Genomic DNA, 21271 nt, shown 5'->3' with positions numbered 1-21271 from the left:
AAATTCAGATTCCAACCTTGAATGGCAGAGACAACATATTGTGCTTTTCTCAGTGCAACAGAATGGTGGCACTACGATAAACCAGAGGTCCCCCTTAACCCAGTATCCTGACTCTCATGTTGCTGATAAAAGATGCCAAGGAACATGAAAGAATGTGACATTTCCGCTCAACACTCTCCCAGCCTCCCTCCACTTCAAAAGAAATACATATTCACATACATTTCTGCAACTTCCCACAGGCCCCTGGAGGTCAACAGAACTAATACCAAACGTTATTTTCCATTAGAACAGAGCTAATAAGAAAGTAGGATTAAAGTTAACCAGAAAACACTCTTAAGCAGCTGTTTACTGTATAGCTGATGCTTTCTAAATAATACTGGAAAATTATTTTAAGCATTTCTTTTAATACCTTGGTTGCATAAGTTGGTTTTTCTATTGCTTCATCCCCGATAAAGAAGTCTAAATCATCAACACCTTTCAAAACCCTCCTTTGTGCTTGGTCGACCACTTTCGCCGATTCTTTGATAGCAATACCTTTAACAGAAAATACAAACAATAACCTAATTGTATATCCTGCACAATAAAAAAGAAAAAACAACCCAACATTCAAAAATTGGAACACAATGTAAATGCATTCATCCTTTGTTTCAGGCATAAGCACCGAAAAGCTAAATAAAACACATGTAAATTTTAATTCCAATCATGGGTAAACATAATTAGGATTTATAAAGTAACACAAATCCAAAATAGATTTAATTGTTAGACACTCAAAGGGCAATCAGGGAGATAAAATATAAAAAGAATCACTAAGGATATCTCTACAGATATTCAACAAGTTTGCTAATTTTCCGCACACTCTGCTAGTAATAATAATTTTTAAAAAAATTTATAAAAAGCAAGAAAGAAAACATGTTGTCTTTATACAAATGGACATTCTACTTCACTTGCACAAATAGGATTTCTGGACATATTATGGAAGTGAGATATGGCACACAAAAAGGGACTGAATAGCAACTAAATCAGCAAAAACATGTAGAAAAAGCCAGGAAGGAAAAAGTAGGAGAAAATGTAAGGGATACAGAAAAAGAAAATTGGACAGGAATAGAAAGAGCATTTTTAAAAGGACAAACGGACCCATGATGCATCTTTAGATGCTTTAAAACAGATTTTCACAAAGTCTTTGTTTAATTTCTTTCTTTAAACCCTATTCCTATCTTATCATTAAGAACAGGATGGAGAATTTTATTTAAGAAATACTATATATCTCTCCTTCAAGGAATAACTGGCAAAAGTTAAGAGTTCATGTCTTGGCAATTTATTCCTTCCATGCTAATTACTCATCATAAATAAAGCAAATGGTTTTATCAGAAAAATACTGGCTAAGGCTAAACACAGGATCCTGGAAAGATAGATCAGTGATTAGATATCACAGGAACACAGATGTTCCCTTTCCTCATCTCTTGCATCAGCCCCCTGGCTAACAGAGCTGCAGTGCCAGCAATACCTGCTGTGTATTTTCAAGTCTTCCTAATTGCCTTTAAACACAATCCTTTACACAAATTAGGAAATTCATATATATGAGAAGCATTAATATCAGCCTTAGTTATTCAAAGGCCACGCTCCAAAAGCTCACAGGCAGAATTATTTTTCTAATTCTCACCTTCAGTAAGAAGTTCTGTTTGCTCACAACTAAAATTTAAAAAAAAAAAAAAAAAAATATGAAAACAGCTGCTGCAGCCTCAAGCCCACCAGGTGGGACAGCTTTAGGATTTGGAAATCAATAGCATGCTAAGGTAAAGCACCGTTAGTTCATTGATGCTCCCCATCCTTCTCCTTTCTCATCCCATAAAGAGCAACAACAGCAGAGCTGCGCAGCCAAAATGTTGTGAAAGACTGAACAGGATAAAACCGAAAACATTATTTTGAGCTCTTCAGGAAGAAAATTGAATCATCCCGTAACTTCTGTAGCAGCTTGCAGGAGAGCTGAGAGGAAGCAAAGGGCTGGAGGAAGCTGAAAGCACGGGGGGCAGATAAGAAGTAGAAACTAAAATCGTGGGGAAGGAGATGTCGCAAGGCCAGCGTCTGCTGCAAGGGAAAAGAAGAATCTTGCCAAATATTTTTTCAGGTCATCATTACAGAGCTCACACGTTTTGGGAAATTCTGTCCAGATGTGTGTTATCTTCAAGAAGTTTCAAGTAAAATACCATAACTTGCCACAGGAGTATAGAAAGTTTCAAGTCAAAGTGTTTGCTGACCTCCTCAGCCCTGGGTTTGAAAATCAGATACAAGCAGGGAACAACCTGAATCAAAACTCACATCCTGAAAATAACAAACAGGAAAATAAATCTTGCTGGAACCAGAGCTAGGCTACTGTGGCGTCTAAAGATGGGCAGCGCTCCAGTGGTATCTCAGAGCCTATTTGCCTTTGGTTTGCTTGGCACAAGAATTAAGAGCTTTTACAAAAAAGACTACATACTTGCATCAAATCAATTTTTGTGCTTAACCAATACGTAAGCCCTTTTTTTTTCCTGTAAAGGTAAAGGAGAGGCCATCTAACATGTAAACTATTATAGATAAACTGAAATAGATGACAAATCAAGAGAACTACTGGGTCATGGACAGAAGCTGACTCCCATCCATACACCAGGAGAAAATGGATTAAGTGAAGAAAAATCAAGCACAATTAATCATCTGCTAGGATCCAAAAAGCAGCCAGGAAGGAAAGCAGTGAACCCAAGTCTCTTAAAAAAAAAAAATCAGCTCAATATATTCCCATTTACTTCACTTTTCAAACAAGCATTTGTCACCTCTACAGAACCATATTGATAATTAAAGCAAGAAGACAACAGGAGAGGAGTGGGAGATAAAAATTTGTTAAGAGCAGAAGTAAATAAGATAAGCAGCAATTGAACAAGGCAGAAGGAATGCTGCTCAAACCTGTTTCACAGCAAACATTTTTTAGAGAATCAAATTGATACCATGCAGCTACCATTGCTGGAAGTCAAAGGAGAAACCAACCCATTTTTCCTCTGTGGATAATATTAAGGAAAGTAAAGACAGCAAACGTTTTGAAAAGATCCACGGTTTTCCACAACATTTTACTTTGAAACTAGGTACTGCTATACTCTACTTTTAATGTGGATTACACCAGTGCTATTAGATTTCATTTGAGGCAAAAGACTAATGCAAACTTGTGCACTTAGTGTTATTATTTAACTTGAAGTACAGTACAAATGAGAAAAATGCCCTTTTCAATAAGAGAAATGCAGTCAAGGACCATTTCAGCTGTAGGAGTATCTACAGTAGAGCACACGTTTGGGGTTGGTTTTTTTTAAATACACAACAATGTATCAAAAAGCTGTCAAAAAAAAAAAAAGTCTCATTTTCCCCCCTTTCTCCTCTACTTTAATAGCATTCATGTTGTATAAATTTCTCTGCTTAATGATCTGACAGGTCATCTCATTCCCAGAATTTGTTTAAAGTGTCATAATCTTTCTTCTCCTTTTTTTGGAGCAAGAAAGCAATTTTAAAATTAAATAAACCAAATCTGAAGATGCATAAAAAAGTATATAAACCCTATTTATCTGAAAGTAAATAAAATAATGATTTGCCCATTTTTAAATTAAAGATTGCTATTAAGTTTAAAGGGCAATATAAGTTGTTTTTTTTTTCCCCCACTGGTTTGTTAGCTTTTTTTAAAATTTAATGGTAAAACTAGGTTTTGTGTGAAAAACAAAAACTGTAGAGTATATTTTATATGCCATTGAGATAAACCAAATTACATTCAAATGAATGAATAACTACATACAGAAGAAATTGAAAGGATTCTCTCACTTGTATGAAAATAGGAGAATGCATTAAGTGAATTAACCTTAGCTTTCCATGAAATCGCTTTTTGAAGCATGTTTTCTAGAAAAATTAACATAGAGCCTGAACTATCAAGTTCTATTTCACTGCAACTGTGCTTAAGTATTATTAGTTCTAGCTCTTTTCCTTGTAAAGGCAACAGGAAAACTGGGTGTACTAATTATTCCTTTTTACCAGGATGTAAGACGTGATTACTTTGGCACGGATGAACAATGACAAAATGCCAAGTGGTGTAGAAGGTCAAAAGGTGAAGCACTTCTAAAGGAAGCTGATTGAATTCCACTCTAGAGTAGAGCTATATTACTTCAAGGGGAGAAACAGTTCACAAGACAAGGAGCAAATAAGCGATTTTATATGTAGAATAAATAAGTTAAATGTTTCCCTGTTCTGTTTACAAAACATAGTAAATTAAGTAACACAGCTGAAGTACTGAAAAATATCTAGGAAGTATAACATTTTATATCTTAAAGATATTAAAACATCCAATTTAATTTTTTTTCTAGTTACAATCTACTAAACTAACCTGAGAAATCCCAAATAAGGGAAAAACCTTCCAAAAAGTAAATATATCCACACTCCTGTGGCTATTTCAGTATGTTTTCAGTTCCCAATATATTAACTTCAAACATTAGTATATCATTTTAATGAATATATCTTTCTAAACTGAGCATCCATAGCAAAACAGAGAAGAGCCATGCTATCACTCTGTGTCATCACTCAGTGATCTCTTCAAGTTGCTCATTTTCTGGTTTTTTGTTTGGTGGGGTTTTTTTGACATAGAGTATTATAGAATCTTTAAGTGGAACTTCAGCACTAATACACAAGTAACAAATACTTACATGAAGGAATAATGAACTGGGGTTCAGTATTACCGGCATATCCGAGCTTTGTGTACCTATTGAGACAAAAAAAAGGTTGGGTTATAATATATAATGCCACAAATACCAAAGATATCTCCCTTTTCTGATGAACATACTTCTCTTCCAGCATCAAAAAGATCTACTGAACTTTCTTTAAAAAAATCCCAAACCAAACAGACTGCCAGCTGGGCAGGCAGCAGGGCTGGCCATCATTCCAAGATGTACTACTGTAGGTGGCAAGTACTGACAGACCATAACAACCGTGGCAGCAAAGGAAATTCCACTAAACAAATGGAAAAAAGCCTTGAAAATGTGTTTAAGAGACAAAGGAAAGCAAGAGGAAAAGAACTACACACCTTCGCCCACCCAATTTTCAGCACGTGCTACAGATACATGCATCCCTTTCATTGTCATGATGCAAGAAAACTGAAGAAATTACCATGGTATTCACAAAAACGACTACAAAACTCACAGTAACAAAAGGATCCAGCTGCTAGAAATCTTGCTACAAGAGAATTAACAGTGTAGGCACATTCTAAAACGTGCAGACCAAAATGCACGCTGCATTCAAGAGTTAGAGCCTATGCACAAGTTTTTAATAAAGACAGACACGAGCAAGTTCTTGTTTTCTTTACACAGCCCGACAGCCCCACTGACTAAATACGCAGCATCAGCTAAAGCACAGAACACTGTAGTAGCACCTCGACAATTTGCAGCACTTAGATATAAACCTGGAAGATCTTAGGCTGCAGAAAGCAGTAGTAACTTGAACAAGCCCTAAATCTCCATCAATAACGCAGCAAAACAAGGGGCCATGAGTACAGCAAGAGGTTGGTTTTTGGAGGACAGAAGAGGGGTGGTGCTGCAGTAGGTTCTGCTGTGATGGTACGGATGCAGGAGCTGGCAGTTTGCTCACGTGTCTGCTAACGCCTACACAATTTCTATCGCTGACATTGGTGGTGCACATTAGTGCCGGGCCAGGAGAAACAGTATTCTCAACAGGAAGGTATATTTCTCTCTAAATAAGGAAGTTGTTACCACAGGACCTCATCTAACACCAAAAAGGCCTCGCAAAACAAGCAATTTTAAAGCTGTGAACCTGATCTTGTCCGTAACACACCGCAACAGTCGGGAGCAACCATGCAAAAAGCTGGACTTCTTATGGATCAATGGGAATGTTTACTGAAACAAAACTTCACAGGTGAAATAATATAAATAATGAAAGAAAAATAAAATAAATAAAAGAAAGAAATTCACACCCCATGAAGAGATCACCCTTATGTGCCTAAGCTCAGGATACACAACTCAGACTTCACAGACTTAAAATTTTTTTAAATTGTTAAGTATCAAGACTTCCACAATCTGATGCTTCTGTAGCCTGTCACACAGAATAAAGAACTTAGCTCTAATATTAAGAGGCTTTTAGTTCTTTAGTTCCACAAGAAAATTAATAAGAAAACCAGCAAATACTGACTCACTCCCTCTACCTTCCCCTGTAAATCTGGAACTGTGGCATGTGGATTTTAAAGCTAAATCTACAGAGGAACTCTGGAGCCTGAAGTCTACATAAACCTACAACTAGATCAGAAGTGCGTTAAGCAAAAAAATTAAAACTATTTGATTACTAAACTCAGTATTTCAAAGAAAACAAACGCTAAACTGTTGCAGGTAAGGGGCTGTTTAGCCACTTGTGGTGTGGGAGGCTGCCCAGCGCACACACAGCCTGCAGACTGAAAGGAAAATGGTCAAATGAAAGATGCATTTTACATAAAAAGACCATATTCAGACATAAAATCAGCATATCTAAAAATACTATGGCCTACTCAGCAAGAAGTCTCCTGACTCATAAAAAAAATAAAAGTCACATTTTTAGGCTTAAAAAAAAAAAATTAAAAAAAAACCCAAAACCCACATGGCTTGTGGTCTCTGAATATTAAAGGATTATAGCTGCAAGGCTTCACATCTCCAGTGTGCCCAGACTTCCTTGCCTTTCTGCATCATGAATGCCACTGTGGCTTATCCATGGGTCAGGGGAGGGACCCCCTGCCCCTCCAGCTCCACACTCACAGGCACAGCCAGCCCTCTGCAGCATTCATACTGTACTACGGGGCTCCAGACAGGAGCTCAGGCTGCCAGGGACTATGGGAATACACATAATAAACAGTCAGCTTGTTCTTCATAATTTAAAAAAAAATGTACATAGATATTCTTCAGTTAAAATGGAGTTTAAAAGGCAACAGGTGAGACAAATAAGGTAAATTAAAAAATTAATAAAAATGGATTAAAATCTTCTGTTCTTCAAATGCACAATCTAGTAACAGTGGGAATTTTTAAAAAAATTAACTTTTTAAAAAATAACTTCCGCAAAGATGAGGCTTTATTCAGACTGATCAGATCTATTCTACCGCTGTCACTTGAAGTAAGCGTTTAAATGACACGAAAAAGGATACCACAGGCAAGCTACATTTCACAAGTATACAGTTTCCACAAGCAGTTCATACAGCGCAAAGTCTCTGACTAATGGATGATTCACAGGGGAATGAGGCACACCCTGTCTTCTTCAGGGCAGCAATCACTGCCACTACAGGAAATAAAACCCCCGATATTAAAGATATCATAAGACAGTACCAATACTTGGTCACAGTTTTCCAATAAATCATAGCTTGCTACATATCAGCATATGATTTCCATATCAGTGCTTGCCACACAGCCCTGAGAGCAGCAGGAGGGACTTCCATGGAGACAGGCAGGCACATGCCATTTAATGAGACATGAACTCAGCTTTCCCACACTGAATTTGGGGCACTCAGCAATAAGAGCGCAATGCACTGTACAGATGAGCATAAAAGTATAAGCGGATTTCTATTAAAAAAATCTGTAACAGAACTGATTTACAAAATCCCAAAGGTGAAAACCTGAATTCAACCCCTCGATCGTTCAAATGTTTTCCTTTATTTCTCCATGTTTAGTTACCTGAAGTGTTTCTGTAAGCCTCGTAGCTCATTTAAGGAGGAAAAAAAAAAATACCACCACATAAAATTTTGTTGGATAATCATGACCTTCACATTTACTTTAGAAGATAAGCTATAAAGTATCCAATAGCAGTCCATAAAGTCTCCATACATATGTACGTGTAGGTATATAGAGAATCATATACATATACACCGTATACACACCCCTCTATGCTATCTATCAATAGATATATACATGGTGCTGATATTCCCCAGTGACCTCCTTGCAATGTCTTCTCCAAAAGGCAATGGGGTCTCATACACATCTTCTGGCCTATGCAGATGTAACACTGCAACAACCAAAACATGACTTTTTGTAGGGGACATTCATACCAGAAATGGGGTAGGGGTAGCAACTAAGGAAGGTTCCTTTTAAGTTAACTCTACTAATCCACATCAGTGGAGAAATATCTCTAGAGTCACATCCACCTCAAACTCACACCCTGAAATTGTAAAGTAGCTCTGGACTGATGTGCCTGAGAGATCTCTGGAAGGACAGCCAAAAGGCTCTCCACAATGTTCTCAGCTACACTAATGGGATTTCTTATATGTGCTCTCTCACCTAGAACAGACATTTCTGAGGCTATGACATGAAAGCAATGTCACTTGAAGGTTACTTACGTATCAGTCATGCAGATAATTTTAAAGCCACAGGAAACAGCACTTAGGGTAAGAACTTCTAATGAGAACATCATTAACAGAACCTCCGTCTGCAAACCACAAGCCATGACCATGCGCCTTTGCTCCCCCTCTTTCCTGTCCACAACAGATGTCATTCTGTAAATATTCTCCAAATTTATATGCCCTAGTTCTAGCACAACTGCAGTTTTAACTAAGGGCTGAGGAACAGGGGGACAACTGCTCCACAGACAATGCCTTTGTTTAGCTGCTCTGAGAAGTACAACAGAAACAGGGTGGCCCAACACGAGTTGTATCCTTGTCATTTTGCTGACAGCTCCATGCAAAGACACAAGTTAGCCAAGCTCAAGCAGAGATGAGCTCTAGAGGACAAATGCCACCTGGTCTTCAACTGTAGAGCAAACCCTGGTTACAGCCTACCCCTCAGCTACTCCTAATGACCTGGACTAAAAGCAATTTCATGCATAGGACACTTTTTTTTAAATGCACATAGAAACAGGAATAAGATGTACCTCCAACACTGGCCTCACTAGAAAAGTGCAATGCAACTTTAAAAAACAAATAAACAAAAAGAACCACTTTTCTGTAGTGAGGAAGGAGTAACAAACTTGAAACTCTCTGGAAAGAAAGTCAGGACTAGGCTGAAATCAGAATGGTCTCCTGGTTTACCTTCAAGGTGCATAATGTTAGAAAAACAAATATATATGGAAGTATTTTTGTTTTTTTCAGAAAGCTTTTGTGGTTGTTTCTGTTCATCAAATTGCTGTCTCTTCACGATGGCTTTGTACCACTGTCCACCATCTGAGCCACAGCAAACCTTCTGTGCAAGCTCTCACTCAAATGCAACACATTCACTGCCTCGTATCTTCCCTGGCAGATGCAATGGGCTTCCCAAGCACAGTAACCTGTACAGCATACACGTTAGCTTCGAGTGTGAGAGTCCTAAATTCTGCTTTGGTGTATTCACAGCCTGCACACCAAGCCCAGCAAGGCTTCTCTAACTACACACAACTCTACGAAGCCCTGTGAGGAACCCATCCAAGGGATCATGCTCCAAGCAAGTCTGATATTCAGCGATGGGACTAGGCTTTACACAAAGTTAACCTGCATTTAGTTATTTATGAAATTTCAAGTATTATTTATACCTTTAAATTACTATCAAGTAATTAACCTCCAAGCAAGTCTGATATTCAGCGATGGGATTAGGCTTTACACAAAGTTAAACTGCATTTAGTTATTTATGAAATTTCAAGCATTATTTATACCTTTAAATTACTATCAGGTAATTATTATGAATGGCTCAAGATAAAAGATACAACACCAAGAAAGGTTATTTTCTGGTTTCACTATTTCAGCATCTCACAGCAGGCCACTGTGTGAATGCATGCAAGATAGTGCAGATGCAACTTAAATTCACTGAAGCATGGAAATTCTCTGTTGCAGGTGTGCATACAACAGCAACATTCATTGCTGACTAAGCTACCTTAACTCTAGGAAAATTGTAATTGAGCAAGTTGTAGAAAGAACTATGGAAAAGCTCAGAAAGCAGGGAGATTCTAGACACACACACACACGTAATATACTCAAAAGGGCATGAAATAAATCAAATGGCAAACACTCCAAGTTTTTAAACAGAATGGAAAGGGATTCTGCTTTTCAATTCCCAGCTCCTTACAGACAGTCTGCCCATCAAAGATATCATCAAGCAGCGCTTAATATCCTTTCTTAAGTTAAAACTTTCCCGTTTTAACTGTACATATTCTACATGGACAGAATTTATAAGACAGTTACAGTGTTTTTATTGTCTGAAGTCTTAGGTAACAAGACTGCTTTAAAAAGAAGTGGAAAACTTCTCAAAACATGGATGAAGCATTAGTCTTCGTACATACAGCCTCAGGTAACTGAAAAGCCTGAACAAGTCTTTGCTTTTATTTGTTGCTTTTCTTCTGCCATCCCTCTTGTACACTAGATGACACTGAAAAGCCTACTTTTACTTTTTTGAAAAGTATTTACTTTTCAAATCCCCATAAAGAGAAATAACGAGAAAATTATGGCAAAAGAGGAAAGCCATCCTGTCCCTTTAAAAAAGGTCCCAGCTCTAGCATCAGATGCAAATTGGTTAAGCAGCAGCAGATCAGAAGTCCCTGAAGGAACTGATTATATTAGGAAAATGGGACTTGTATTAATAAATTAGTTTACTATCTCTCTTCAAACGTCCTTGATAAAACACAAGATAGCAAAAGACTTTTAAAACTGTCACGCCTTTCATATTTTTCTATCTTTAGCTAAAATATATATTACTTTTACACATTACTAACTTGCATTTTTAAATAGCAACTGCTCCTCTCAAGTTTTAAAACACCTGTTGATCAAAAATGTTTTAAGTAATCAATAGCAAAAGCCAAAGAATTAGCTCTATAAATGGAAAAAGCACTCAAAATTAGAAGTGCTCTCAGATGAAGAATCTTGATAAGCTGCAGATGAGACACGTGAAGGGATGGTAAAAGGGGATATTTCAAAGACATATGGGACCCCTAGACACCACAGATGTTACAAATCCATCAGTCTGCTACCTTGGCCTTGGAATTAACTGCATTACTGCATATCTGAAACTATTTTCTTAAAATATTTCCCCCAAAAAATATCAGTCCACTCGAACAAGAACTTTCACCTTGACAACAAATACTTCTTCACCGCAGATCTACCTGCCACAGTAAAACAGCTCATAAGCAGATGGAAGTGGTGTGCAATTTAAAAAGCAAGCTCAAAAGCAGCTTGAAAGAGAAACGCTTCTAACAAACATTTTTTTCCTAAATAGGAAAAAATACACCTCTATGGGACCCCTAGACACCACAGATGTTACAAATCCATCAGTCTGCTACCTTGGCCTTGGAATTAACTGCATTACTGCATATCTGAAACTATTTTCTTAAAATATTTCCCCCAAAAAATATCAGTCCACTCGAACAAGAACTTTCACCTTGACAACAAATACTTCTTCACCGCAGATCTACCTGCCACAGTAAAACAGCTCATAAGCAGATGGAAGTGGTGTGCAATTTAAAAAGCAAGCTCAAAAGCAGCTTGAAAGAGAAATGCTTCTAACAAACATTTTTTTCCTAAATAGGAAAAAACACACCTCTAAAAACAGTTAATTTATCTTTAAAAGTACCTATACTTTTGTCTAGGATATTTATCCAGTGCTGCTTTTTATCAGCAGCTGCATCTACAACCCAAAGCACAGACATGACTGTAACGCTTGCTGAAAGCATTGCTTTCCTTGCTTGCTGTAAAAACCTAGCTAAAAGGTGTAGCGAAAAAACACAAAGTCTTGGCCACAAACAGCAAGAGCAGAACCCTCCAGGTGCGTGAGTAAGGAGGACACAGAGGCAACAGCAGCCTGTGCTACACAGCAGTCAGAATAAATTCACATGCACTGTAATAGGAGTCTCCAGGTGACAATTTTCATACCAGTCTGGAGGACAGAGAAAGCTACCACACTGTGCAGCTTCTAATTTTACTAACGTTTGGATGGAGTAGAAGCTGCGCCAGGGGAGGTTTAGACTGGATATTAGGAAAAATTTTTACACTGAAAGGGTCATTAAGCATTGGAACAGGCTGCCCAGGGAAGCGGTTGAGTCACCATCCCTGGAGGTATTCAAAAAGCAGGTAGACATAGCGCTTAGAGATAGTTTAGCGATGGTTTTTATCAGGGTTAGGTAGATGGTTGGACTAGATGATCTGAGAGGTCCCTTCCAATCTGGGCAATTCTATGATTCTGTAATCTACTTTCAAATTTGCTTCATGTTTACTTGCATCAAAACCTTAGGAAAAAAAGAAAACAACAAAACAAAACAAACCCAACAAGCATTTATAACTTGACTCTGGAAAAGTTCTCTTATCCTAAAAGTAAACAGGATGATAAGATGTATTTATTACCAAGTAACTCCAGCTTATGATTGAGTCATGAAAAGCGTGCTTGAAAACAAGCCTGTGTTTAAGTGTTTATGATTAAGAAAATCCAATTCAGCCATTCTGATGATATTACCACCTAAATTTGTAATCCTAGTCAGTTTTATTTACATTTGTAAAATCCATTTCAAATATTTAATGCTGACACGTATTTGTAACATAGGAAATAAAGTCAGCTTTCCTTTGACTACATATTCCTCAAAGTAAGAAGAGCAAACGGCTTTGGATATTATCTTTGTATAATGAAAGCAGTTTGTGTTGGCAAAAGCAGAATGCTTTCTTTTTACTTACTGCTTCCTTTGAGACTTCCAGACTAATTCATTTTAACAAGTGTCTTAACAGTGCCTCTGTGTTACCCCACACCCACACAATACTAACCTATACTGCTAGGTTTCTTAATAAATTTATATTTCATTTCCATGCAAGTTTTCTGAGCATTTTCCACACCCCAACTACTCCACGTGATATTTGCAAATAACAAAGAAGGAGGGCCCCAAAAGTTTGGAAGTCTGCATGAATAATTACTTAATAGCGTTACGTTACTTCTTAGCTTATTATGAGAGGGAGATTAATTTGGCAACTGTCTATATTACTTGCCCCAAGTAAGCTGAAGATTGCACAGACGTTTGTCAGAAGAAAAAAAAAAAAACAAAAACAAAAGAATAGATTAATTGTGCATACTTTTCAACAGATAAAACAGGGAGAGATCAACTGAATCAACAAATACATAATTGACAAGTAAATAGTCTTGCACTTGAAGAAATTAAAGAGGCAAAATTTGAGTCATATGATGCAGAAAGAGACACTGCTGATATGAATCTGACTTAACTTGGAAGTTTTTCCAAACAAATGCAATAGAGTGCCTAGAACTTGTGAAGTTATTCCACATTTTAAGAAGCTGAGCATTTGTACTTGCTATTTGCCCAATTTCAGCACTTGAGAGCTCCAGCTTTGAACCAATAGCTACTGCACCATTGTTCCAGTCACACCAGTCTCCGCAGAGGGTTAGATGAACTGGACAGGCAGCTAGAGCATGGACAGAGAGAAGGAGCCCACAGTGAGTGCTGCAGGTGACTCTCAGCACACCTCCCATCCGCCCAGTACGCTGCTCACCACTTCAGCAGGCAACCAAATGTTTTCCATCAAGAAGAGGATTGCATTAAAACACCAGTTTACGTACTTATCATGTTACCCCGTGCTTCTAAGACAGCTTCCAATTACAAACAGTTGCCTTGTAGAAAAGAAATGCCTCACTAAGCTGTGGACAAAAAAAACCACACCGCTGGATTTTGTTTAATATAAAAAGCAGGTCTCATTTAATAAGATCACAGAGATTATGAAGTCTAACTACAAATATGCAAGCAGTTATACTGTAAAGGCTCTTGTGGATTATAAACAGCATGATAAATCTAAGGCAAGACATGACAAATAAAATACTAATACTGAAAAAATAGGTAAGTAAGAGATACTGCATCAACTAAAGAATTAAAATTTGGATTCATTCATTGATAGCACAGTACAATCAAAATAAAGTATCAACAGACAACCTCCTGTCTGCATCTTGTTCTCTACAGATGGAGTATGCCAAAACACATCCTGTGCACAGCTGCAAACGCTCAAAATGACCACAAGAGAATAATAAAGAGAAAAAGGAAACCCCAGAAGAAAAAAAATAGCTAAATTTATCTAGAATTTTTCCATGTCTAGTCTTAAAAATGCAAACTCATGATCAGAACAAAAATGAAAAAATAAAATTCTATTATGTTATACCCTCCATTAAGCCAGTGGATGAAATGATGACTTTTTCAATTTTGGATATAATACTCCTTGAAACTGATTAAAAAAATAATAAAAATATAAAAAGAAAGCAATATATCAGCACTAGCACTTGGAAAGGACAGATGCTTCATTTTGATGGTTAAAATTAATCCGGATATGGACACTAACAAGTTTGCAATCAAATTGGTATTTTTAAGCATGATTTTTGTTAGATTGGTAGACCCAAACATATTTTAGCTCAGTGACAAAAACAAACCAAAAATTAAAAATTAAAGCAATAAAAATTTGTTTTCCTAAGCGATACAGAACTTACCAGTTTTATTGGGGACAAACTAAAATTTTATTTTACTTATTTTACTTTCAAATTTAACATTTCGTCCATAAAGTGTTTAAAGAAGAATATTTGCCCAAAATTAGTTTTAGAAAAAAGTTTGTTTGAAATTGTCAAAGCCTTTCTGCATTTCCCCGAGAAAGCCTGCAGTGATGAAACTAAATGTTGAAACATCATGTTGAAACTTTTAAATTGCATGAACTAAAAGAGCAACTGCAAAGTTTCTTGTATGTGCTATAAAATAATACAGAGGCTGGAGAACTACTCGGGAGCTAGTGCAGCAGTTCTAGCTTAGCTGAACATACAGCTTCTAGGAGCTCAGGTGAGCAAGTGTGCAAAACAGCATGATCACGCTCTTGGGATCAACATGCTTTCTGGGCAGAACGTTCAAGCCAGGTAATTAACAACCAAGAAACAAGAAGGGAACCTGCCCTGTCCCACCCACGGCCCTACCCTCCCTCAAACCCTTCCTTATAACCAGGGCCATATTCCAGCCCCAGCGACTGCGTAAGCTTCCCACACACACACGAGCTCTGGTGTACACAGAAGGTGGCTCATTTATCATTAACTTTACACATCCAGCCCATGGTTGCGAGAGGGTTTGTCCTCAACTCCGAAATGCCACCACTCCCCTCTTTTTTAATATATATGTATCAAGTGTTAAGTGAGACACAGGAAGAGCAGAAACAAAAGGACTGGAATGGAAGGTGCTGTGCATTTTGGATTGCTTCTGACATGCATTCCAATAAAATATAAATTGATTCCTATAATAGAATTCCAAAACACATGTGTGTTTTGAAATATATGTGTATAATCCTAACTGAATTCTTACTATTCCTAATTATATTGTAAGCTCTGTGCACTTCGCGTTACAACATGGACTGTGAGGTACCGGAATCATTTAAGAGACACCGCAGGTCATCATACGACTTCAGAACCTATTTGCAATTATTAAAAAAAAAAATATATATATAAAACCACAACTCTCAATCTATCACAACTCCTTTTTCAATATTAAGGATGAAGCATTTCCCTCTCCCTCCCTAACCAGTTCAGCTACTGGCAAGCAAAAGATACTCTCAAATCCTGGAAGAGTATTTTTTTCCATATTCCATTAAGGAATTATTTTGTTCATGCTTTCCATACTGAAAAGTTACTTCTGGGATGACACAACAGAGAGAAAATTCATCCCAAAAGAGAACATTTTCACGAAGACGGGAACCCATGAAAGGTCATGACAAGACATCCAACTGAAGTATTAACTGCGAGAACACCACAGTGCTGATATATTTATACTAAATAGAGGTTATGATTCCAAAATCTGTGGAAGTAACCCATGTCTGGAATGTTAGGAAAGAAAAATCATTTCAAAGTCCAGCATAAGACTTTAAAAGTTGCAGAGCAAAAAAAATACAGGCTGTTACTTCCCCTTAATTTCTTTTTACAGTACTGCATTTCTCACCTAATGTATTGTCCAATATTGAAGATTATTAGTTTTCATAGATCTTGTATGCATTTATACTACCAGGTCAAAACCCATGAGAGAAAGAGAATGCCAAAATCCTGTCATAACTTCTCACATCAGAGGACACTCAACCCATAATACCTCACTCTCCTTGAGAGTATGAAGCTATAAAGGTGTTGCATGAAGATTGACTAGAGAAGTTCCCCAAAGCAAAAAAAAAAAAAAAAAAAATCCTGAGCAGCCTCAGTTTTCCAGGCTCTCAGCTCCGAGGGAACCCAGATGACCGTGAGGTATCGAGGGACTCTCCTGCTCCTACCACAAACAGCAGGGCTTTCTCCAGTCAACTCTGAAACCTTTCATTCCCCCCTAGTATTCAGGAAAGAAGGAAGAGAAAAACCCAAACACACCCATTCTTGTAAACTGTGTAAGGGAAGTGAAAAAGGGGCCTAGCTCGGCACACAAGAAGAGATATAAGAAAGTAGGATGTGAGGCAACAGATTTTTTTTATTTTTTTTTCCCACACAATCACATAACTGATTTACTCAAGAGAAACAACATACTGACCCTACCAACAAAAAGACTCTGGGGCATATTAGAGAAGCTGGTCACCTAGAGCACTCGAGTATTGGTAAAGGATCCACCTAACAGCAACAGAAAAACCGTACACGAGCCTATAGAAAAGGGAAAGTTTAGGTACAGAATATACAGATACTTTTCTTTAAATCACTTTCATTGCTAAAATTAAGCTCTCATTTTGGAACTGCAGTAGGTTGCACAGCCACTTACTTCAGCTCAGCTGAAGAGTCATTAATTTGAACACTTGCAATTATCTGCCAACTCAAATGAGCTAGTTCAGTGTTATACAAGTTTATACTAAGGAAAAAAAAAAATGCATTCACACAGAAAGACACAGTTAAAATCTACTTGTCAACCTAATCAAGCTAAGTTCTGAAGTGGCGTAGGAAGAGCTTTTAATCATGACTCGCAGGCTGCGCTGTGTTTGCCTGTAGAACAAGCAGCAAGAACTATTCAAATACCCGAAAGCCACAGAGCAAAAGACTACAGCCTACTGAGACTAAAATATCAGTAAGAGCCTCCTTCTTTCTTTGGTAGGCTGTTCATACAGTTTATGGAAAGAATTTCATGTAATTTTTCCTTTTTTTTTTTTATTTTTATATCTAATCCCTAGATACGCCCATCTGAAGTCAGTCCCATTCACAGTATTTACCTGCTCTTACCAGGTATCCATTACCTTATTTTCTAGATATCAGGTTTGCTTAAGCAAAGAATGCAAATGTCAAGATAACAAATGTAACACTGAAAGAATTTTGGCTGCACCCATAATCTGATTGCCATGTCACTGACTTTACTCATTTGCCAGCTCCAGCTGTGTGACACGTGCTCAGATGATCCCTAAAAAGTTTGATTAACCTGTTAAAACCTCAAAACAACGGGGATCACATGATCTACCCAACCTCTGCTGTGCTTTGGTCTCTTTATGCTTTGAAAAGGGTTCTTAAAATTTGTCTGATCTGTGCAGGCTGACGCTGAAAAGCACAACTCTGCCACCTCTCTCATCCATCTCCTTGATCCTACCTAGCAAAAACGAACACACACCCCAAAAATTAAAAAAATAAAAAAAATAAAAAAAAATCACTCAGGTGAACGAACTGAACCTGTGGCTACACGCATGAGACATGCAGGAAGACACCCTTAATACCTCTCCTACATCTGCCCTTTTGCTGATGAGGTAAATTCTCCTTGGACATAAAATTAATTATCATCCCCTCCCTCTAGAAAAACCCTACTTATTGGAAAATTTGTGCACTTTTAAGGCTTTCCCTGTTCTAAAGGCAGTTCCTTTCAAACTTTCTGCTTTGGTTGTATTTTCGAAACCTCTTTCTTTTCCTGTTTTCAGGGGCTATCTTTAAATTGCCTGCTTTCTTCCATTTTGGTAGACAAGACAGTACCCTAGGTGAGACCTCAACTGATCTTCACAGAGGACAAGGCTGACATAATTTACGTGTCATGTTCTTGCTTATTGACAAAAAATGAGATGGGGTTAGGGAGGGCTGCACCAATTAAAAAAAAAAAAAGCTATGAGCACAATTATGCTATCACATCCCACTGCACTACTACCCACCTATTCCCTATTTGCCTCAAGTATTAGATTTCTCCTTTGTAGATTCACCACTTTATACCTTTGACTACTAAAGTCAATTCATTCCAACAACCCCAACGCTCTGTAATGTTTCCAATGCTAAAAAATCTTTGCCCACACAGTTTCCTGAAGCAGAACTTCAAGGAAAAACAACTTTGAACTAGAAAGAGCACCAGAAGGGAAAAGCCTAGAGAGCAGAATAGGTTGGTCTGTATTAAAAAAAATATAAAATACAGGTACACAATGGAACAGCATCTTTCTGAGAGATCTTTCAAGACTGGGGAGAAATAAATAAATAAAATAGGAGCAAGATTTGGTGAACATTATATACTAGACCATTACAGAGTATGCCCTGTGTGGTGAAGTGGACTAATGGAGTACTTACAGATCTTCCCCAGGAACATTTGCTTTAACACTCGGGTCCCTCGCTATACCTCTCCCATTAAAAAGACAAAGTCATTTCTCACACAGCTATAGGCTAGGATGTTGATCTTGCTTGGCATCACTGAAAGCTCTAAATGCATCTCTCTACTCCAGTGGTCATGACCTGTATTTTGCAAACCTATAGACATAATTGCTGACTTTAATGGGACCTACCTGCAATGTACAAACACATGGGATGGGAAAAAAGCCCCTAGTGGCATGCAGCAGAGTACATTACAGATCTTTTGTTTTGAAAGATAAGCAGTGCATATACACATCATGTTCCACTCACGCTTCCATTACACTCAGCTACAGACTCTCATTCCCGCTGTGCTGACCTCCCTTTATCCCACAAAATTCAAGATTTTAGTTCTCGCTCTAACTACAGGTATGACTTCCTCATACAACTGTTAAACGTGCATATATTACAGATATATATATATATATATGCCTGCTCTTCTTAATGACCAATTTATTCATGTCCTACACCAAACATTCTCTTGAAAGGAAGATGAGCATGTGCTTTCAAAAAGCAAGTGCCTGGATTTCAAAAGAACTTGCCCTTTCAGGGTATTGTCAATATTTGTACCTACACTACAGTCACCGAGAAATTTCTTCGATTATGTTTAGCAAGATGGATGAGAAGGGAAAGAAAAACGACGAGTTAAAGAATCACCACGCCATCAGCGCTAGCTAAAGAGGAAGAGCCTTGAAAGTACATCAGTGCTTCCCAGTAGAAGCCTGATGCACAACGCCTAAAATTAAATATTTCCATCTTTAAAAAAAAATAAAAAATAATAATAATCACACAGCAGAGGGCAGGTCAGGGAGCGGTTTTCCCTTCCTGAGCGTGCTCCTGTGAGCGGCACCAGGTAACCCCTCCAGGTGTAACCCACCCCTCCAGGGGTAGCCCCTCCAGGTGGGCTTCCAACCGGCCCCTCTCTGCGGGCCGGCTCCCCAGCCCCGGCCTCCGGCAGCCAGGCCACGGCGGGGACGGCAGCCTGAATCCCCAGGGCCTCCTCCCCAACCACCGGCTTATGCTACGGAGCACGGGCACCGCGTCCTCTTCATCAGCTGGTGGCTGCTAAATAAAAAAGAAGAGTTTCTAAAACGGATTTGGTTCAGGTTTGACACCGAAAACTGCCTTATAAGGTAGAAAAGCCCGAAAGCAGGAAGAGGCTTTGACAAAACTAAGGAAGTTCCTCTGCGCTTGCTCGCTGGAGGGGGAGGGGTTTTTCTTCCCCTTCCACAGTGAGAAGTAACACAGAATAAATGACATTATCCACATATTAAAAATAAATAAGCACATAAGATCCCCCCTCCCCCGCCCCCACACACGGCGCCCGGAGAGGGGGTGCCTCCTCCGAGCCAGGGCATCTCGGGGGGGTGGCAGGGTCGTTGTCCCCACTGGCCACCCCCGGCTCCGGCAGCCGCACCGGCTCCCCCGCACCCCGGCAGCCTCCGGCCGAGGAGCCGCAGGCGGCTGCTCCGAGCGGCCCCGGCCCGGCGGGGTGGCCCCAGGGCTCGGCGGCGGCGAGGGGAAGGGATGGAAGCCGGCTGCTCCCTTCCAGCCCGGCCCGGCCCACCCGCTACCGGCACCGCGGCGCCTCCTCGGGCGCGGCCGCCCGGCCCCACCGCGCACAGTGCGACCCCCCGCCGCCATCTGCGGCAAACGGAACCCGCCCGGCCCCGCCCCGGGCGGCACCGAGCTGTCACCGAGCTCGGCCCGGCCGTCGCTCACCCCGTGCCGCAGTCCACCACACAGGCGGGAAGCCGCCCTGCCATGCTCCTCGGTAGCGGCGGTGCTGGGGACGGCGGGCAGCCCTGGGCGCGCTCCGGCGGGGCTGGGCTGGGCTCGGCGGCGGGGAGGGAGGGAGGGAGCGAGGGCACTTCCGCAGGGCGGGCGCTGCCGCCGCCTCCTCCCCCGCCCGCTTCGCTCCGCTCCGCTCGCAGGCACGGCCCGGCGAGCCCAAGATGGCTGACCCGCCCCTCCCTGCGCGCGGCGGCGAGGGCGGGCGCGACAAACCCCCGGCCCTCGCCTGACGTCCGATCTCGCGGCCGCGCCCCTGTGAGGCGGCGCGAAGTGGAGCGGGCGGGAGGGTTCTTCCACGCCCCAGCAGCTGCCGGTCGCCTCAGGGGCGGCGGGGGGATAAGGGGGGGTGGAGTAGTATTTTAGTGCTGAGAACCTGAGAGTTGGGGTGGGAAACGTGGGAAAAAAAAAAAAAAATCTTTTCAAGGGCTCCCTCTCTTCTTTATCTGAAAGCCATCAGCATAGCCCAGCTGGGGAATCATAAAATTGGCTGGGTTGGAAGGGACCTTTCAGATCATCAAGTCCAACCATCAACCTAACACTGACAAACCCACCACTAAACTAACCCATGTCCCTCAGCACCACATCTGCCCGGCTTTTAGACACCTCCAGGGATGGCAACTCCACCACTGCCCTGGGCAGCCTGTTCCAATGTTTGACAACACTTTTGGTGTAGAAATTTTTCCCAATATCCATCCTAAACATTCCCTGGTGCAACTTGAGGCCGGTTCCTCTTGTCCCATGGCCTGTTCCTTGGGAGAAGAGACCGACCCCCCCTGGCTACACCCTCCTTTCAGGGAGTTGGAGAGAGCGAGAAGGTCTCCCCTCAGCTTCCTTTTCTCCAGGCTGAACACCCCCAGCTCCCTCAGCCTCTCCTCACAAGACTTGTTCTCTAGAAGTACAAAAGTGCACAGACCACTGAGGAACCTTGCTCTGAGCAGGGCATTTTAAAC

At 40.1% G+C, this 21271-nt stretch overlaps 1 protein-coding gene across 1 annotated transcript in view; it reads right to left on the bottom strand.

Moving 5' to 3' along the window:
- ACTR3 (ARP3 actin-related protein 3 homolog (yeast)) overlaps positions 1 to 20400 on the bottom strand; it is a 31103-nt gene extending 10703 nt beyond the window's left edge. The window contains exons 1-3 of the mRNA XM_014941186.1: positions 20250 to 20400; positions 4707 to 4762; positions 410 to 534 (exon numbers count right to left, since the gene is read on the bottom strand). Of these exons, the coding sequence (XP_014796672.1) occupies positions 410 to 534; positions 4707 to 4762; positions 20250 to 20293 (225 nt within the window). The 5' untranslated portion in view covers positions 20294 to 20400. The remainder of the gene's footprint in view (positions 1 to 409; positions 535 to 4706; positions 4763 to 20249) is intronic.
- Between the last annotated feature and the right edge of the window lie 871 nt (positions 20401 to 21271).

Source organism: Calidris pugnax, unplaced genomic scaffold (assembly GCF_001431845.1).
Source record: "Calidris pugnax isolate Ruff unplaced genomic scaffold, ASM143184v1 scaffold60, whole genome shotgun sequence".
NCBI lineage: Eukaryota > Metazoa > Chordata > Aves > Charadriiformes > Scolopacidae > Calidris > Calidris pugnax.
The sequence above is the reverse complement of the archived record's forward strand: the minus strand, read 5'-3'. Positions and strand labels throughout refer to the sequence as shown.